Source organism: Scyliorhinus canicula, chromosome 6 (assembly GCF_902713615.1).
Source record: "Scyliorhinus canicula chromosome 6, sScyCan1.1, whole genome shotgun sequence".
Taxonomy (NCBI): Eukaryota; Metazoa; Chordata; class Chondrichthyes; order Carcharhiniformes; family Scyliorhinidae; genus Scyliorhinus; species Scyliorhinus canicula.
Genome location: NC_052151.1, coordinates 55070843 through 55087298, shown reverse-complemented (window position 1 = coordinate 55087298; position 16456 = coordinate 55070843). Strand labels below are relative to the sequence as shown.

General features: G+C 47.1%; 1 protein-coding gene across 1 annotated transcript in view; it reads left to right on the top strand.

The window, feature by feature from the left end:
- elovl4a (ELOVL fatty acid elongase 4a) overlaps positions 1 to 4314 on the top strand; it is a 108939-nt gene extending 104625 nt beyond the window's left edge. The window contains exon 9 of the mRNA XM_038799312.1: positions 4178 to 4314. Coding sequence (XP_038655240.1) covers positions 4178 to 4299 — 122 coding nt within the window. The 3' untranslated portion in view covers positions 4300 to 4314. The remainder of the gene's footprint in view (positions 1 to 4177) is intronic.
- Positions 4315 to 16456: the final 12142 nt, after the last annotated feature.

Genomic DNA, 16456 nt, shown 5'->3' with positions numbered 1-16456 from the left:
CCAGTTCCCTCTCGCTGTGTAGCCACCTGGGGTGGCCACATCCCGACTCGAAAATGGAAGCCCGCAAAGAGTACAGGGAAAATTAGCCGGCTACAAGGAAAACAAGCAGGTGCAAGGTTTCCTGTGTATTAAGATTTGCAGAACCCAGACAGAACTGAAACCAATAGCCATTAACATATTAATGAGCTATCTCCAGAGACAAAAAACAACATTGAAACAATCAAGACCAAGACAGACTCCCCGGCGCCAGTGGGAGCTAAGACAAAGGCAGGCCAACGGACACATAGGGCCCACCCAACGATCAAGGAACACCTCCGGTATTGGAGAAATCGATTAGAACGATTGGGACATGATCCAATTAATTGGGATCAAGTCTGGGGTCCGCCCACAAGGGCGCGAAACACCTGGGACCTATAAGATAGCATCCCCAAGTTCAGTTTGCTCTCTTGGCAGCTCTCAAAGAACTCTTGACCGTGACTCTCAGCGAGGAGAGACCTGCCTAGCAGCTGCACCAACCAAGTAAGTCTCCAGTCAACGCACGCTATGGGATAGGCGCTCCTAGCTACTATTCCATACCAGCTTGAAGCCTGCAGACTCAGAACAGGACAAAGGCCATTGTTCCTCTGACCTGGTGGGCCATTTGAAAGCCAAGTATAGGCCTTTAGTTGTAGTGATTGTCTAGTAAGTAGAGTTTATGCATGAGTAGTGATTGACTGTGTATACTGTATAATAAATGTGTTTTGATTTGAAACTTACTAACTGGTGTATTGAGTTATTGATCAGCACTTGGCTTTGAACCTCGTTGTGGTATCAGAACGATACCTGGCGACTCTAGAGCAAAGGTTATTAAAACAGAGGAATTAAGTAAAAGCAACACTTAGCAACAGCTACTCAGGCTGCTGCTTCTCCTGGACCTGTGTCGATTGGTAATGGGCCCTTATCATCATTTGAATTAGAACAATGAAAAAGTCAGGGTTGCCTGCACCCTCCACTCCATTTTGTATCAGTCAGTGAATAGATTTGGGAATTAATTGTAACTTTTCATTGACTAGTTTCCCTCCATCTCTAAGCCAGGATGCCAGGACAAAGCCCTTGTCCTGTCTTCCATCTAGACATAGCATACACAGGCCATCTATTGCAGATGAACATATCCTGAATGACCACAAGTGACTGATCCTCGCCCTCAGACATGACTGCACATTCACAAAGAGGGTCAAGAACAGGGTGATTATAGCCAAATGTTAGAACCCTATGTCAGGTTATTGCCAGCGTGCCTAGATTTTTAAAACATAGAACATAGAACAGTACAGCACTGAAAAAAACAGACACTATTTGTGGGATTCTCCGTCGGCCGACATTGGAATAGAAAAATGCGGGCGGGCGGAGAATCTCGCGTTAGCCGAAAATCAAGGCCCGCGCCGGGCACCCAAAGGAATGCCATGCTTCAGTGCCTTGACAGCAGCGTGATTTCATTCTATGCCGAATGTACCGTATACACCTTTGGCATATCATTAACGCCCATCCTGGTATTCTCCAGGACTCCCACAATGCTCCGCCAGGAGAAATTACCAAAGGCAAGGCTTACTTCTGATTGGGGCATCACTCGGCCCACCGAAGAGCAACACCCATGGTAGCCCCTACAGGAGGGCGCTGGACGGCGGTTGCAGGGCGTACCTCTGGCATGGGTAGCAACAATAGGCTATGTATTTCGGAATACAATCAGGATTAGTTGCCATCATCCTAACCGCCGTAGCCCTGGGGGATGGACTGAGGCTGTATGAGCAGGAGCAGCTTGGGGAGGGCCCTGTAGCAGCGGAGCCTGCCCCAAAGGAACAGGAGCCAGACGGTGAGGATGGAGAGTTGGCCGCCCAAGTGGCCGAGAGGAGGTGGGAAGGAGGCGCAGTATTGGCCCTTGTGTAAACCGGCAGCGCCTGTCTTTCGAGGACTTGCTGAACTGGTCGTGCCGGCATGTCGGCTGGATCATGGCACATTTGGAACTGCAGCGGTATGGGGGAGGACACCTGCTCCCGGTAGCTGTTAAGGTGACGGTTATCCTGAACTTCTGCACCATCGGTCCTTCTAGGCTGCGAGTGGGGACCCTGGTAGCAGGACCTTGGGCAGTGTGGACGAAGGAGCCAAAGTGTAAAGATCAGTTGTATAATGTTCTCTGCCTGTTATCTAACTGCCTTCGCCGTTCATCAATAAACCCCTTTGGTAAATACTGGATGCCTCCAGTGGATGATTCAAACCACCATATTAATAACGAGGTAAATGTTTTCGATCACAACCATTGAGGCAGGAAAAGTTGAGAAAGTAGCAAAGTTCACAGAATCACAGAATTGGTACGGCGCAGAGAGAGGGCTTTTGGCCCATCATATTTGCACCGGCTCTCCAAACAAGTCATGACTTTATGCCATCCCCTGTCTTTTTCCCTGTACCTCTGCACATTGTATCTATTCATCTAATTTATAATCATCTAATGCCCTCTTGAATGTCTCAAATGAATCTGCCTCCACCACACTTCATTCCACACTCGAACCATTTGCTGTATGACAGATCTTTTACTCACATCACATTTGCTTCTTTTGCAAATCATATTAAATTTGTGCCCTCTCATTCTCCTTTTATGATTCAAAAACAGTTTTGCCCTAACTATTCTGTCTGGCACCTCCCCCCACCCCTTCCATCCCCCAAGTAATCAAACAATCAGTGGCGGACTTAGACTTTGTGGGGCCCATGCTCACTTTAATTTCTGGCCCCCCAATCATAGAATTTACAGTGCAGAAGGAGGCCATTCGGCCCATCAAGTCTACACCGACCCCTGAAAGAGCAGCCTACCTAAGCCCACACATCCACCCTGTCCCTGTCACCCAGCAAGCCACCTAACTTTTGGGCACTGCCAACCCACATATCTTTGGACAGTGGGAGGAAACCGGATTACCCGGAAGAAACCCACTTAGACACGGGGAGAATGTGCAGACTCCACACAAACAGTGACCCAAGCCGGCTATTGAACCCGGGACCCTGGCGCGGTGAAGCAACAGAGCTAACCACTGTGTCTCTGTGCTGCCCTTCTTCCCAATGACATTATGCCTCTCCCCATGGTCATCACGTCCCTCCTGACCTGCCCACCCTCACCCCACAGGACGCAAAGGCCCAAGCCACAGAAATACACAAATTGATCTCTGTTTAACTGCTTTAGTGCTTTTTTAAAAGCATGTCTGTATGAATAATTGCTCAACTGAAATCCAAGCTTCCCTCTTGTCCGAATGATGGTGAAAATGGTCAGTACTGAGATGTGAGTCTTGAGGTGAGCAGACAAGGAACTTGCTGATGAGCAACGAGATGGAAAAATCAGACAGTGGAGTCACTGCAGGGCAGAATAAGCCAGTCCAGTGTAGGAGCAAATACTCCAATCAATAAGATGCATACGCTGCTATTCAGTATACTTCAGAGTCTCATTCAGTTTTAAAAGTTAACTTCCTTACTTCCTCTCACAAAATCAAAGAAATTATTGCCGTAAGATCACATGAGTGGAGTGCCCAGTGAGTCAAAGTCCATTATCGATGGCTGGATCTGCAGGATTCCGTCCTTTATCCTAGAAGAAACTTTCTGAGGGCCAGTCTTGAGGGCGAAGATGGATAGAACTACCAGCATGTGACCAGCTACAACCATTATATCAGACCAATAATTGTCCATTTAAAAAAATAGAACCTAAACAAGAGAATTTGAAAGATGGGTAGATTTTTAAGATTCTTTTGCTTCATCCCTCGTTGGTATGGCAATTCAGATGCTTTTCTCTATACTTTTTCTTCACAAAATCATCAATTACATCATTGTAGGTAAAAGACAGACTTTCAATCATCAATACTGCTGAACCTGTCAAATGTTTCTCACTCATCATACTTCTTAAATAATTTTTAACTCTTTTCAATACAGAGAAAGAACATTCACCCGAAGCACTTATGACAGGTACTATTTAAATGTTTTCAGAATAGTTTCCACATTTGGAAAGGTTGCCTACAAACCATCGCACACAAGTCTGTACAAATCAGTTGGTGATCTCAAAGTACAGAGCTGATCATTATCGATGAAGTGAATGAATTGTTACGCTTTATCATCGAAAAGATTTGTGTCTATGTCCTCATGGTGGAATTCATTTAATTTCTTACTGCAGTGGCTTTAAGCATTCTCATCCAAACTTCTGTCGAAAAGCGCAATAAATCAACAGAGATGCACTTCTACTCTGCAATCGCACAATTATTGTGTCACAAATACACTTGGCAGCCTCATCTGTGATCTTCTCCTTCCCTTTTAAGGTGATTTTTTTGTCTCTAATCTCATCAAAAAATAACTTCCTGCATCTTTGATCACGCTATAGTCATTTTGAACTTCTATGATAAAACTTTTTCTTTTATAAATTTAGAGTATCCAATGCTTTTTTTTCCAATTTAGAGTGACAAATCCACTTACCCTACACATCTGTGGGTTGTGAGGGTGAGATCCACGCAGACATGGGGAGAACGTGCAAATTCCACATGGACAGTTACCCAGGGCCGAGAACGATTCCCGGTACTTTTCAAACTTCTCTGCTAAGAATTTTGCTTGTTTTCACACATGTTTTTTCCCGAATTTGGTGTAGCTATGTCGAATAAGGTTTCCTTTATATCAGCAAAGTTAATTTTCAAAGTCAAAACAGCATCTGCACGAGCAGACTAACTGGTGTCACAAATTCCTTTAATCGTCAAATGTTTTCCCAGTGCCTGCTCCAAGCATGATTGCAGCATATTCCAGCACTTCAAACTCACTGAGATATTCGAGGAGGGTAAAAAATTACTTCTCTGTGTTGACTGCCCTCTTAGAGATGGTCCCAAAGAGGACAGCAGTATGACTGTGGCAGCAATACGTCTCAGAACTTACCTCTGTAAAAACGCTCCTTTTCAAACTGAGCCCCATGTGCAGAATCAATTCTTCCAAATAATTTACATCTTTGAATGAATGGACACATAGCTTTGTTGTGTTATGTAATTTGGAATAGCCACTTTGGAAGCTGCCACTTGATGCAGTTTTGAGTAAAAGATGTTCCAGACTTTGAAGTGAGTTCAATGTGTTTTATTGAACTATTAGCACAGTTCCCAATGAGTTCGACTCTCGGCTAATCTAAATGTAGTAACTCAGTCTAACTGAACCAGCCTTGCTCTAAGCCACGTGCTGGGGTGTGATGCTGAGGATACACCCTGTCTCACTCTGTAGATATTGGTCTGTGGAAAGAGGCGGGGTGTGAAAGCCTTTCATAGTGAGATACCACCCCTGAGTATCCTGACTGCTCATTGGTCGTGTCCTATTCTATGTGTTCATTAGCTGCATCTTTGCATATCATGACAAGCTTTAATATGAGCTTTGGAAGTTTCATGATCAGCCATATCTTTTCCAACGTTTCTCTAGTAAGAGTACCCATCAACGAATGATTGTTTCCCTTTACTTGGGTCAAGGAATAATTTGCAAATATAACAATAGACTGCCTTAGAGATTTCCGAAAACATCAACCAATTTCTAATTTCCGTCATCCCACCTCTCTTAACACTCAGAAAATGGGATGTATGAAGACTTCTAAACTGCTTTCGGCATCCAACCTCAAACTAATTTCTCAAATTTTCCATATTACCTATGTTTTCTGGCTTATTTAGTATAGTAGGGCAAACCCAGGGAGTGTGGGCTGCAGCAGGAGAGGAATGAACACGGTTGCACCACAGGTGAGAGATTTCCGACGCTACAGCAACAGTAAGAGGATCGATACCGCTTAGCGAGGCTCCAAAATGTCTGGAGGAGCCATTGTGCCTCTGGAAACTCAGGGAATTGGGGACAATTGAAACGCCATCGAAAATGGCTTGATAAACACAACGCTTTGATAATGTAAACAGGTAGACAGGATATGTCCAGAAAACAATTAAAGTTAAAGCACGGAAGACAATGGAACCGCATAATGTGGTCTAAACAGAACTGTAACAAATTCAAAGAAACAATATGATGACCTAATGTAAATGTAACACCTTATATCACAATAAAGGGTATAAGAATGTGTAAGAACCTTTGAGGAGTAGAGTAGCTCGGAAGCAAGCTGGAATTACAGCTCCGGGTTCTGCTCTTCCTCATGCATGTTGATGAAAGCCGTTTTTGTTGGAAATCGATCGGGTTTCAAAAGACTCAGTTTGTTTATTCCCTCCAACATTTAGAATTAAATATTCTATCACAGCCAATGGAATAGATTTTGGCCATACCTCCCTTCAGGGTAGGTTTCTTCCCTCACTTCAACAGGAGAAATATCTTGTAGTTCCATTGCCATTTCAGATTCCACTTCTTGTTCAACCTTTTCAGGCGATGTGGTTTCCCTGGAAATTGGCAAGCCTAAGCAATCAGATAATTCACCCATATGTTGGCGGATGAGGATGAGTGTGCAGTGCGTGCACTGTCCAATACTTCAAACTTTCTAAAGTAAAATGGCATACTGTCCTTTTGCCTAGTTTCGTCCTCTTGCCTCACCTTCAACTTTCTTCATTTTTGACTGCCAGATTGAGAATGTTGATTCATATTAACTGACCTTTCTTGATTTTAATGAATACCGAGGCACAGTGTGATTCATTGTAAGTCTGCCTCTGCATGTTCTGTAATGGTCTGGTTAATACTGGCAAACAGTGTTCATGTAGCCAAGCCACCTTACTGTGCACACTATGTACTTTGGTCTCCTCTAAATCTTACAACATTGGTGTCTACAATGTATGATACAGTGGGGTTGATTTTCCAGAGAGATGCACCTTTTAAAAAAATAATGCGGGTGTCGCTGGACTTGGCCAAAATTCTTTGCTGCCTAAGGATTTTGAATGGTTCAATAAGATCGGCTCTCATTCTCTAAAATGTTAACAAGACAGAAAACGAATGAAAGACACCCTGTCAACTGTGGATTTCACACAAACATAAACCTCATCTCAGGAAGAGATTGAATTGTGAAGCCATTATTATGCACTTGCTATTCTCGAAATGATTCTAATTATATTATGGGGTCTCAAAAGCAGGAGAAGTAGGCATCCAAAGTATACCAGATGACTAACTATCCCCTGTTCCATTCAAGCTTTCCTCTTGTCATTTTCGGAGTGATTGTTGGTTCAGTTGGTTGGACAGCTGGTTTGTAATGCAGAAGCCACACACCAGCAGCACAGGTTCATTTCCCGTACTGGCTGAGGTTATTTATGAAGGGCCCACCTTCTCAAATTGCCCCACGCCTGAGGTGTGATGATCCTCAGGTTAAATCACCACCAGTTAGTTCTCAAAGGGGAGAGCAGTCTCTGAGACTGTGGTGACATTTATTAGGTCCAGAGAACACAGAAGAAACCTTCACTGCTGTACATAACACCGGCAAATAGGAATTCAATTTTGTGTTGATTCTGGTCCTGTTTGTGGGAAACAGGATACATCTGATATCAGACAAATTTGATCCTAATCCAAATATTTAAAGCTTGTGATCCAAATGATTTCCAGGATTCAATGACATTTAAAATTTATAAGACTGTCTTCCTCAATTATTCAGATCCCATTGCCCAGCAATCTAGATATTGTTACTCTGTCGTGACATACTAATATTTCACATGCTACAATAAAGTTAACAGCATTTGAACCTATTCTCAGATGCAGTATGCATAATTAAAATGAGATGGGATACAGATTTAAAATAAAGAGGTGATGAGTAAGGAGGGAATTCTGGTCAAATGCTTCATTAAAAGTTTAATAGAGTTGTGGAATAGATTATGCAGAGAAGGCGATGAAATGGCGGTACAGATACGTCTGGTGATGGCGGGCGGGAGGCAGCCGCGCGTTGGAAGGCTCCCGTTCGGGAACGGCATTGTCGGGAGTTAACGCCCGGTCCTAAGGGCAGCGGAGGCAGCAAAAGTCGGGAGACAGCACAGGGAAGGGAAATGTCGAAGACGGCCATGAAAAAAGCAGCTGAAAGTCCGTCGGGGAGTGGAAAGGTCACCGTGGGGTCAGTAAAGAAAATGGAGGCTGCAGCACCAGGGGAGGCTGCATTGCTTACATCGCAAAACATACGGAAGTAATGAGGAAAGAGATGGGGGCGGTTTTGAAAGTGCTGGTGGAGGAGGCGATTACCCCGGCGAGGACGGCGGTGGCGAGCGCAGTGGCGGAGGTGCGGGAGCAAGGCGAGGTGCTGAAGGAAGTGGAAGAGACATTACTGCAGCACAGTGATCAACTTCCTCGATGGGGAAGGAGATGCGGAAGGTGATAGAGATCAATAAGGATCTGCGAGGCAAAATGGAAGACCTGGAAAACAGATCCAGGCGACAGAATCTGAGGATTGTGGGGCTGCCCGAAGGAGTTGAAGGGCCGAGGCCGACAGAGTATTTTGCCACGATGTTGGCAAAGCTAATGGGGGAGGGGAAGGATCCCTCCCGATCTGAGCTGGATCGGGCTCATCGGTCGTGGAGACCTGTACCAAAGGCGAGTGAGCCGGCAAGAGTAGTGACTCTGTGCTTCCGTAGGTACAGTGTAAAGGAGAAGGTCCTGTGCTGGGCTAAGCAGAAGCGGGTGGTGGAGTGGGCTGGAGCTGGCGTACGTGTATACCAGGACTTTACGGTGAAGCTGGCGAGGAGGCGGGCTGCCTTCAACCGGGTGAAGAGGGCACTGGACATTAGCAGGGTGCAGTGCGGCATTGTATATCCAGCGAAGCTGAGGGTAACCTACAAGGTCAAGGACTTTTATTTTGGGACAGCAGAAGCAGCGGAGGAGTTTGCGAAGGCAGAAGGACTGTGGCAGATTTAAGAAATGGTTATGTACCGATGTAGCTTCATGACTGAATTTTTTTTTCACTGTGTGCTGGTGTATGGGCTAAAGGAGCCAATTTTGTATATATTTGGACTGGGGAAGAAATGGAACTTTCAGTCGGAATGAGGGTTCTTTGGGGTGTGGGTGTGTATACGGGGTTTGTGTGCTAAAGGGGAATTCTGGGTTTTTCCTGGGGCCGGGCAAGGGGGAAAGAGACCCGGGCTGGTCACACCCTGCCAAGGTTATTAAATGTGAAATTAAATAAATCTTATAGTTTGTGAGCTTGCAGCAGAAGGAGAAAAGGGCCATGAGAGATGTTTGATTATTGTCATAATCATTAAGCTAAATTATTAATGACCTATCAGTGATTTCTGTGCCACACTGCAGGCAACAATTAATAGAGGTGCCAGGGGTCTCGCTTGCCAACCAGTGAGCAGGCAAAAGCCTCACATTGTCTTTTTTCGGGAAGGCCCACTGAATTAAATGTGAATTAGGAACATATCTGAGGTGGGCCTTCACCAGGGTCAAGGACACCAGGGCAGAAGTCCCACCCATCAGGAGTTTCTGACGAGTCACAGGCCTTCAGCTCTTCATTGAGGAGACAGTGGCTGCTGCTGGTACTTATCTGAGGCCTATGATTGCCCAGGTGAGCAATTGTGGGAGGACAGTTGTAGGGTTGGGGGCACAAGGGAGGGGTTGTCAGTAAAAGCAGAGGAATGGCTCTCCGTAGGCTTCCTCATCCTGATGTCACCTTCAAGCATCCCCAAAAGGGTTTGCTTCTTGGGCTCCACATGTGGCGAGGCGCCTATCCGCCAGCTTCTCTTATTTGATCAGGGCGTTGCTGGCTGGGCCAGCATTTATTGCCCATCCCTTATTGTCCTTGAATTAAGTGTATTTCAGAGGCCATTTTAAGAGTTAACCACATTGCTGTGGATCTGGTGTCACATATAGACCAGACCAGGTAAGGACGGCAGATTTCCTCCCCTGAAGGATATTAGTGAACCAGATGTTTTTTTTTAAATAACAATTGACATGGTTTCATGGTCATCATTAGACTTTAATTCCAGATTATTATTGAATTTAAATTTCACCATCTGTTGAAATGGGATTCAAACCCGGGTCACCAGAGCATTACCCTGGGTCTCCAGATTGCTAGCCCAGAGACAATACTATCACACCATCACCCCTCCTTAATACCAATGGTGGCAGTGGCATTAATTGGCCACTTAAGGGCTTCAATTGGTGGTGGTGGTGGAAGGACATCCAGCTGACCCTCCTGGAATGGACATGATTAGGGCAGTGGTGGAAACGTGGCTGGGTCCCCACCTAAAACTCTTCCACTTGATTAACTGCCCCACAGCACCAAACCCACCAGTCATGAATGGTGTTGGATAATTAAACAACTAACTGGAGGAGGAGACTCTACAAACATACCCGTCCTCAGTGTCTCAGAGTCCATCACATCTGTGCAAAAACACAAGGCATTTACAGTCATCTTCAGAAATGCCAGGTGGCTGATTCATCTCGGTGTCACCATGAGGTCCTCACCATTACAGGTGAAATTCTTGAGCCAATTCGATTCATTCCATATGACTTCTAGAAATTGCTGATGACATTGGATGTTGCAGTAGTTATGGGCCCTGACAACATTCCGGCAATGATACTGAAGACATGTGCTGCAGTTCGAGCCACACCCCTAGGCAAGCTGTTCCAGTGCAGTTACATGCTAGCCCCCAGCAAAACGGGGAATTGGTGGCTGCTTTGCGACATTTTCTCTGGTGTAAAACGCCACCGTTCCCACGTCCAAGTGGGGACATAGCCTCAGAGTCAGAGTATCCAGCCCATAATCTCCCGAACAGAGAATTTAGTCCATGAACAAAAACAGGCAAAACCAAAGGATTTTAACATTAATAATAATGGTTGTGTTCGTATTTGATCTTGTGTGATGGAGGTTTGTATTGCTTTTTGGGAATCGTGGTGGGCAAGTATTTTAGTATGAGGTAATAACATGTGTCATGTGAGAGTACCTTTAAGAAATCAATATTTATCAAATAGCTGCAGTGATGTGTGGGTGGAGCTGAGTTTTGACTTTGCTTTTACTTTCGCTTTGAGCTAAAAGCTGGTGTGTGTTTGTGTGTTTTAGTTTCGTTTTCAGAGTGGAGAGCTGCAGGGAAAGCAAGCAGATGTGTATGGATATCTCTACAAGCTAAAGGATGTTCATTTGGGTGATTTCAAAGTAATACCTGTTTCTGTAGAGAATTTAAACTTGCTGCCTTTCTGTAAAAAGGGTCTTATGGACTTATGGATGTTGTTAGGAAAGTTATGAAGGGTGACTTATAGAATATTGTATCTGTGGGGATTATTGGTGTTGATAATTGTTAAGATGTTTACTGTGGGTTTATAAAGTGTTAACTGGATTAATAAATAAACATGGTTTTGTTTTAAAAGTACTTTAGATTTCTGTTGCATCACACCTGTAAAGTAGGCCCTTGCGCTCCCCATAACCACAATCTATTCAAAGTCATGGGTCAGGTGAACTCCATGATACACTTTGGTGTTCTCTAAACCCTGGCCCATAACACCTGCAACAAATTGCTTACAATTCTACACAACCTTTGACCAAAACACTGCATGTTATGTAAAAATATCCTGGATGGCCATGCTCAATAAATTCATGTTCTGCACATCACTTGTCCTCAGCATAACCAATTAATCATGTAACTATTGAGATGAAAGTAACAAAATATAATGATGTACTTTCTCCTTCCGTGGAACTAGTTCCAATAACAACCAAAAAACAAACTGATGTGCCACCATTTTGCGTACCATGGCTTGGCTGCTACAGGGTGACATTTTGAAAGAATATGAAAACTGGATTCTCCGTTTGGGAGACTATAGGGCTGGATTCTCTGCCTGCGGAATGCTCCGTTTTGCCAGCGCCCGGGGGTTTCCCGATGGCGTGGGGCTGCACCATAATGGGAAACCCCATTGACCGGCTGGCGTAATGGAGCATCCCGCTGGCGTGGTGAGTCAAATGTGGCGCGGCGGAGCATCCCGCCCTAAGGCTGGGATTCTCCGTCTATTCATGCCGATGGGATTCTCCAGTCCTGCTGCTGTGAACGGGAGTTTTGGCTGAGCGCCAGATTCTCCCTCCTCGCCAGCAGTCATAGTGGAACGCACTGAGATCAGAGAATCCTGCCTTATCTGTTCCCGCTGGAACTGAATCACATGCAACTTGCTTTGCCGCTGGGACCGGAATTTGCGTTAAAAAGCCAGACAAGCTAGAGCTGCTTATCAGCACTCCACTCACCACACACTCTCATCCACCTGATTTGGGGGCCTGAGGTGGACCAACTGCTCAATGCCATTGAGGAGAGGAGGGACACCCTCTTCCCAGGGTGGGCCGCAGACTAGGCCCGTTCTCCTGAATAGCGCCTGCGAGGAGGTGGCATAGGTGCTGCCATCCTCACCAGGAGGATACAGCTTGTGATCCTGAGGCGTGGGCTAGCTGATTGTTTCACTGGTATCACTGAGAGAAGCTATGTGCCAGGGAGGGCTATAGATGCAATGGTGAAAGTATCCTTTGGTCTGGGTCAGCTCTGCCTCTTCTGCAGTTTCTGAGGAGTGTCAATACCTGGTGAACCAGATATTGAGCATGGTCACGGCCACTCCCTTGATGATACTGCTGCCATATGAGGATTTCTGGGTGGGGGGGGGCGGGGCGAGAGATGGGGGTGGTAAGGGGAGGGGGGCCGGGTGGGTTGGCACATGAGCAGAGACTTTCTGAGCATTTATAGTAGCGGTGAGCAGTCAAACGTGAACAGCCAGGGGCCTGTAAATTACACGTTGCACCAAAGGGGTGAGTTTAAAACACATTCTGCAGAAATGGTGGTCTGTACCAGGCCACCCCAATCCCGAGGGTGACACCCCGAGTCCATGGAATTGGCAGCAAGTTGGTTACCTCTACTCCCCTCAGTCCAGGCAGTCACGCCCCCCAGCAAGCCAGGCACGTTTAGAGAGCTTTCATACCTGCTCGCTCCCCCTCAACAGCCGTGGCGCCCAGGCCTCGCTTGTAAATACTTGCACCAATTTGTGGCCGCGTGACTCCCTCCTGAGAATTTTATCATAGAATTTACAGTGCAGAAGGAAGCCATTCGGCCCATCGAGTCTGCACGGGCTCCTGGAAAGAGCACCCTACCCAAGGTCAACACCTCCACCCTATCGCCATAACCCAGTAACCCCACCCAACACTAAGGGCAATTTTGGACACTAAGGGCAATTTATCATGGCCAATCCACCTAACCTGCACATGGAGGAGGAAACCGGAGCACCCGGAGGAAACCCACACACACACGGGGAGGATGGGCAGACTCCGCGCAGACAGTGACCCAAGCCGGAATCGAACCTGGGACCCTGGAGCTGTGAAGCTATTGTGCTATCCACAATGCTACCATGGAGCATCATGGTGGGATGGAGAAACCCGCAAGTGACATTCATATCAATGCAAATGACGGTTTTGCATGGGCGGTTGACGCGGGGCGTGTACTTCACTAACGCCGGACCGGAGCGGGGGACCGGAGCATGGCATTGGAAATCGGCGTTGTGCGCAAATCATGATTTTTTTTTTGCATTACCCGGTATTTTCCGCCTGATCGTGATTCTAGTTGCCTGCATCGGGACAAGGCGAATCCAGCCCAGTGCTGGTGACGATGGCTGACTTTAAGGTTGTGTTTGCACACAATATGAGTTATGAAATATGCAGCATTCCTCCTGGGAATCCTCAATTGCTGAAAGTCTTTCCATGTAGTATGTGACAACACAGACCTGTATTAATTGATCACTTCATTGCAATGAATGAAAATTGGTCAAAAAGATACAAGAAGTAATTGGCCCCATCTGTTATGCAAATAATCTGCTCTACGAAATTTGAATTGAAAACAAATAATAAATCATGATGTCAAGCTCACTGATGTACATAGAAAGTAATTAATGTATGGAAGTGATTGCAAGGCAGTAATCTCATCAATAGGATTTAGATTGTGTTGTAAACAATGGGAAGGAAATTAAATGGTGCACAAGTCATAGAGTTATTGGACGTGATCTAATGGGATCCACCTCAGTCGCTAATCGGTTTCCAATCTAGCTGGGCCGCTCCCATTGGTGGGTTCCAGATCCCATCTAGACGTGGCGAGAAACCAATTGAGGCCAATCTCCATATCGTTAACAGGACAGATCGCCTATCTAACGGCCTCCCATGATCTAACCGGCTCCCCCACGAGTGGTCCTGTGACTGCTGGTCCCTGAAGGCTGCCAGAGTGAGTGTTTGTTTGCTGCTGATTCCCTTCCTTTTTTGTGATTGCTGCCCGAGGGAAAGGAGAGGAAAAGGGAACGAGAGACCTGCTGCCTGGGTTGGGGAAGGGGCGTTCTTTCCTCTTCCCTCTTTCCTCCTTGCTCTGAACGCACCTGGGTAATTCTGCTGCTGAGGTGATTGCAGGGAAACGGGGGAGAGAGAGAGGGTGAGTCTGTAGGTAATGTCCGGGGACTGGGCTTGGGCCTGTGAGTGGATTTGGAAACTGCCTGATTTTTCACCAACACCTGCTGACTGTAATACAGAGGGAGGAGGCAGAGGCTGTGACCGCCTAGTAAAATCTACCTCTTGTGCCTCAGCATGTGTGTGGTACACACCAGATTTTGTCCCAAGAGCCTCTTCACTAAGTTTCCCAACCGAGGTGTCTCTGGGATGGTGCTGGAGACAGCTGTGACGGGAAGTCAGTGTCTACCCCAGTCTCGAGCTCCGGGATGTCACAGGATGCGTGTCGAGGACTCCAGTCTGTGTCATTGTCATCGCTGCTCGATATCTGGGGTTGTGGCTGGGGGCGGCGGAGGACGGGCACTAGAAGAGAGCCCTCATCATCCAGCAGCTCCGGCAAGACACAAGACAAGGTGCCTGATTGCATTGTAGGCCAGGCAGAAGTGAAGGTGGTTGGGGTGTGTGGGGGAGGGGTGGTGGTGAGAGAGCAGGGTGTAGGGGTGGTGGTGGAGGGGTATTGGTGGATGTGGTGTGGGGGTGATGGTAGGAGGTGTGACACACGTGCGGGGTCTCACTTCCTCGCCACGCACCCCCCAGCGACTACCCTTTCGTAGAATTCAGAGAATTCATCGTGATTTCATAGAATTTACAGTACAGAAGGAGGCCATTCGGTCCATCGAGTCTGCACTGGCTCTTGGAAAAAGCACCCTACCCAAGCCCACACCTCCACCCTATCCCCATAACCCAGTAACGACATCCAACACTAAGGGCAATTTTGGACACTAAGGGACAATTTAGCATGGCTAATCCACCTAACCTGCACATCTTTGGACTGTGGGAGGAAACCGGAGCACCCGGAGGAAACCCACACAGACACGGGAAGAACGTGCAGACTCCGCACAGACAGTAACCCAACCGGGAATCTAACCTGGAACCCTGGAACTGTGAATCAATTTGCTAATCACTATGCTACCGTGCTGCCCAGTTCGGGTCCTCCGACTGCATCCACTATCCTCTACTCCATTGCGGTGAGGGGCTGCAGGTCCAGTGGTTCCCCTCCAGTCTTCTCCCACTCTTGGCAGGGTGGAATCAGAGAAAGCAGTGTTAGACAGTCTAATGCGTGCAGCCCAAGGGGTGGGTGGCTGATGGCTTCAGTGGCCAGGTCACCCGGACATGGCGGGTATGGGTGCCAGCATGTGGTGCATGGTGGGGCTTCAGCCACCCTCTTGTTGGGGGTGCTGGTTACGAGTGTGTGGTACGGGGGTTGGTGCTCGGGGCACAGTGCTGCTTACTCATTCTGGCCGCCCTGCGAAGTGTGTGCAGTTTCTTTCGGCACTGTTGGCTGGTCCTCGCGGTATTGCTCATGGCGCTGACAACTTCTGCCACCTGTGTCCAGGCATGGCGAACGGCAGCAGCTGGCAGCCTCCTTCCCAACCCCCCGGGGTACAGGGTCACCCGCCTCACCTCTGCGGTATCCAGTAAGGTCTCCAGTTCGGCATCTGTAAAATGTGGTGACGCGGGCCTTGCTGCCAGCTTGTTGGCTGGGATGGTGTGTGTGGGGAGTGAAGTGTGTATATGCAGCTGCAGCTTGTCAGCCTCCTGAGCGCCAATCCCGAACCCGGCAAATCAGGCACCATTCCTCATTGGAATCGATCATGTTCCAATTGGAGCTGGTGCTAGCCCCTCAATGGTGGTTGAATTGGTCCAGGTGTGGCGACAGTTTTGCTGTCATGGTAGTCCAATAATCCTGCCCTGCCGCCAACACTTCTCAGGAACAGAGAATCCGGCCCACAATGTTTTTATTTCAACTGCTTCCTGTGGTGATGAATTCCACAGGCTCATCACTCTCTGGGTGAAGAAATTTCTCCTCATCTCAGTCCTAAATGGTCTACCCCGTATCCTCAGACTGTGACCCCTGGTTCTGGACCCCCCCACCATCGGAAACATCCTTCCTGCATCAACCCTGTCCAGTCCTATTAGAATTTTATGGGTTTGCCTGAGATCCCCTCTCATTCTTCTGAACTCCAGCGAATACACTCCTAACCGATTCAATCTCTCCTCATACATCAGTCCCACCATCCCAGGAATCGGTCTCGT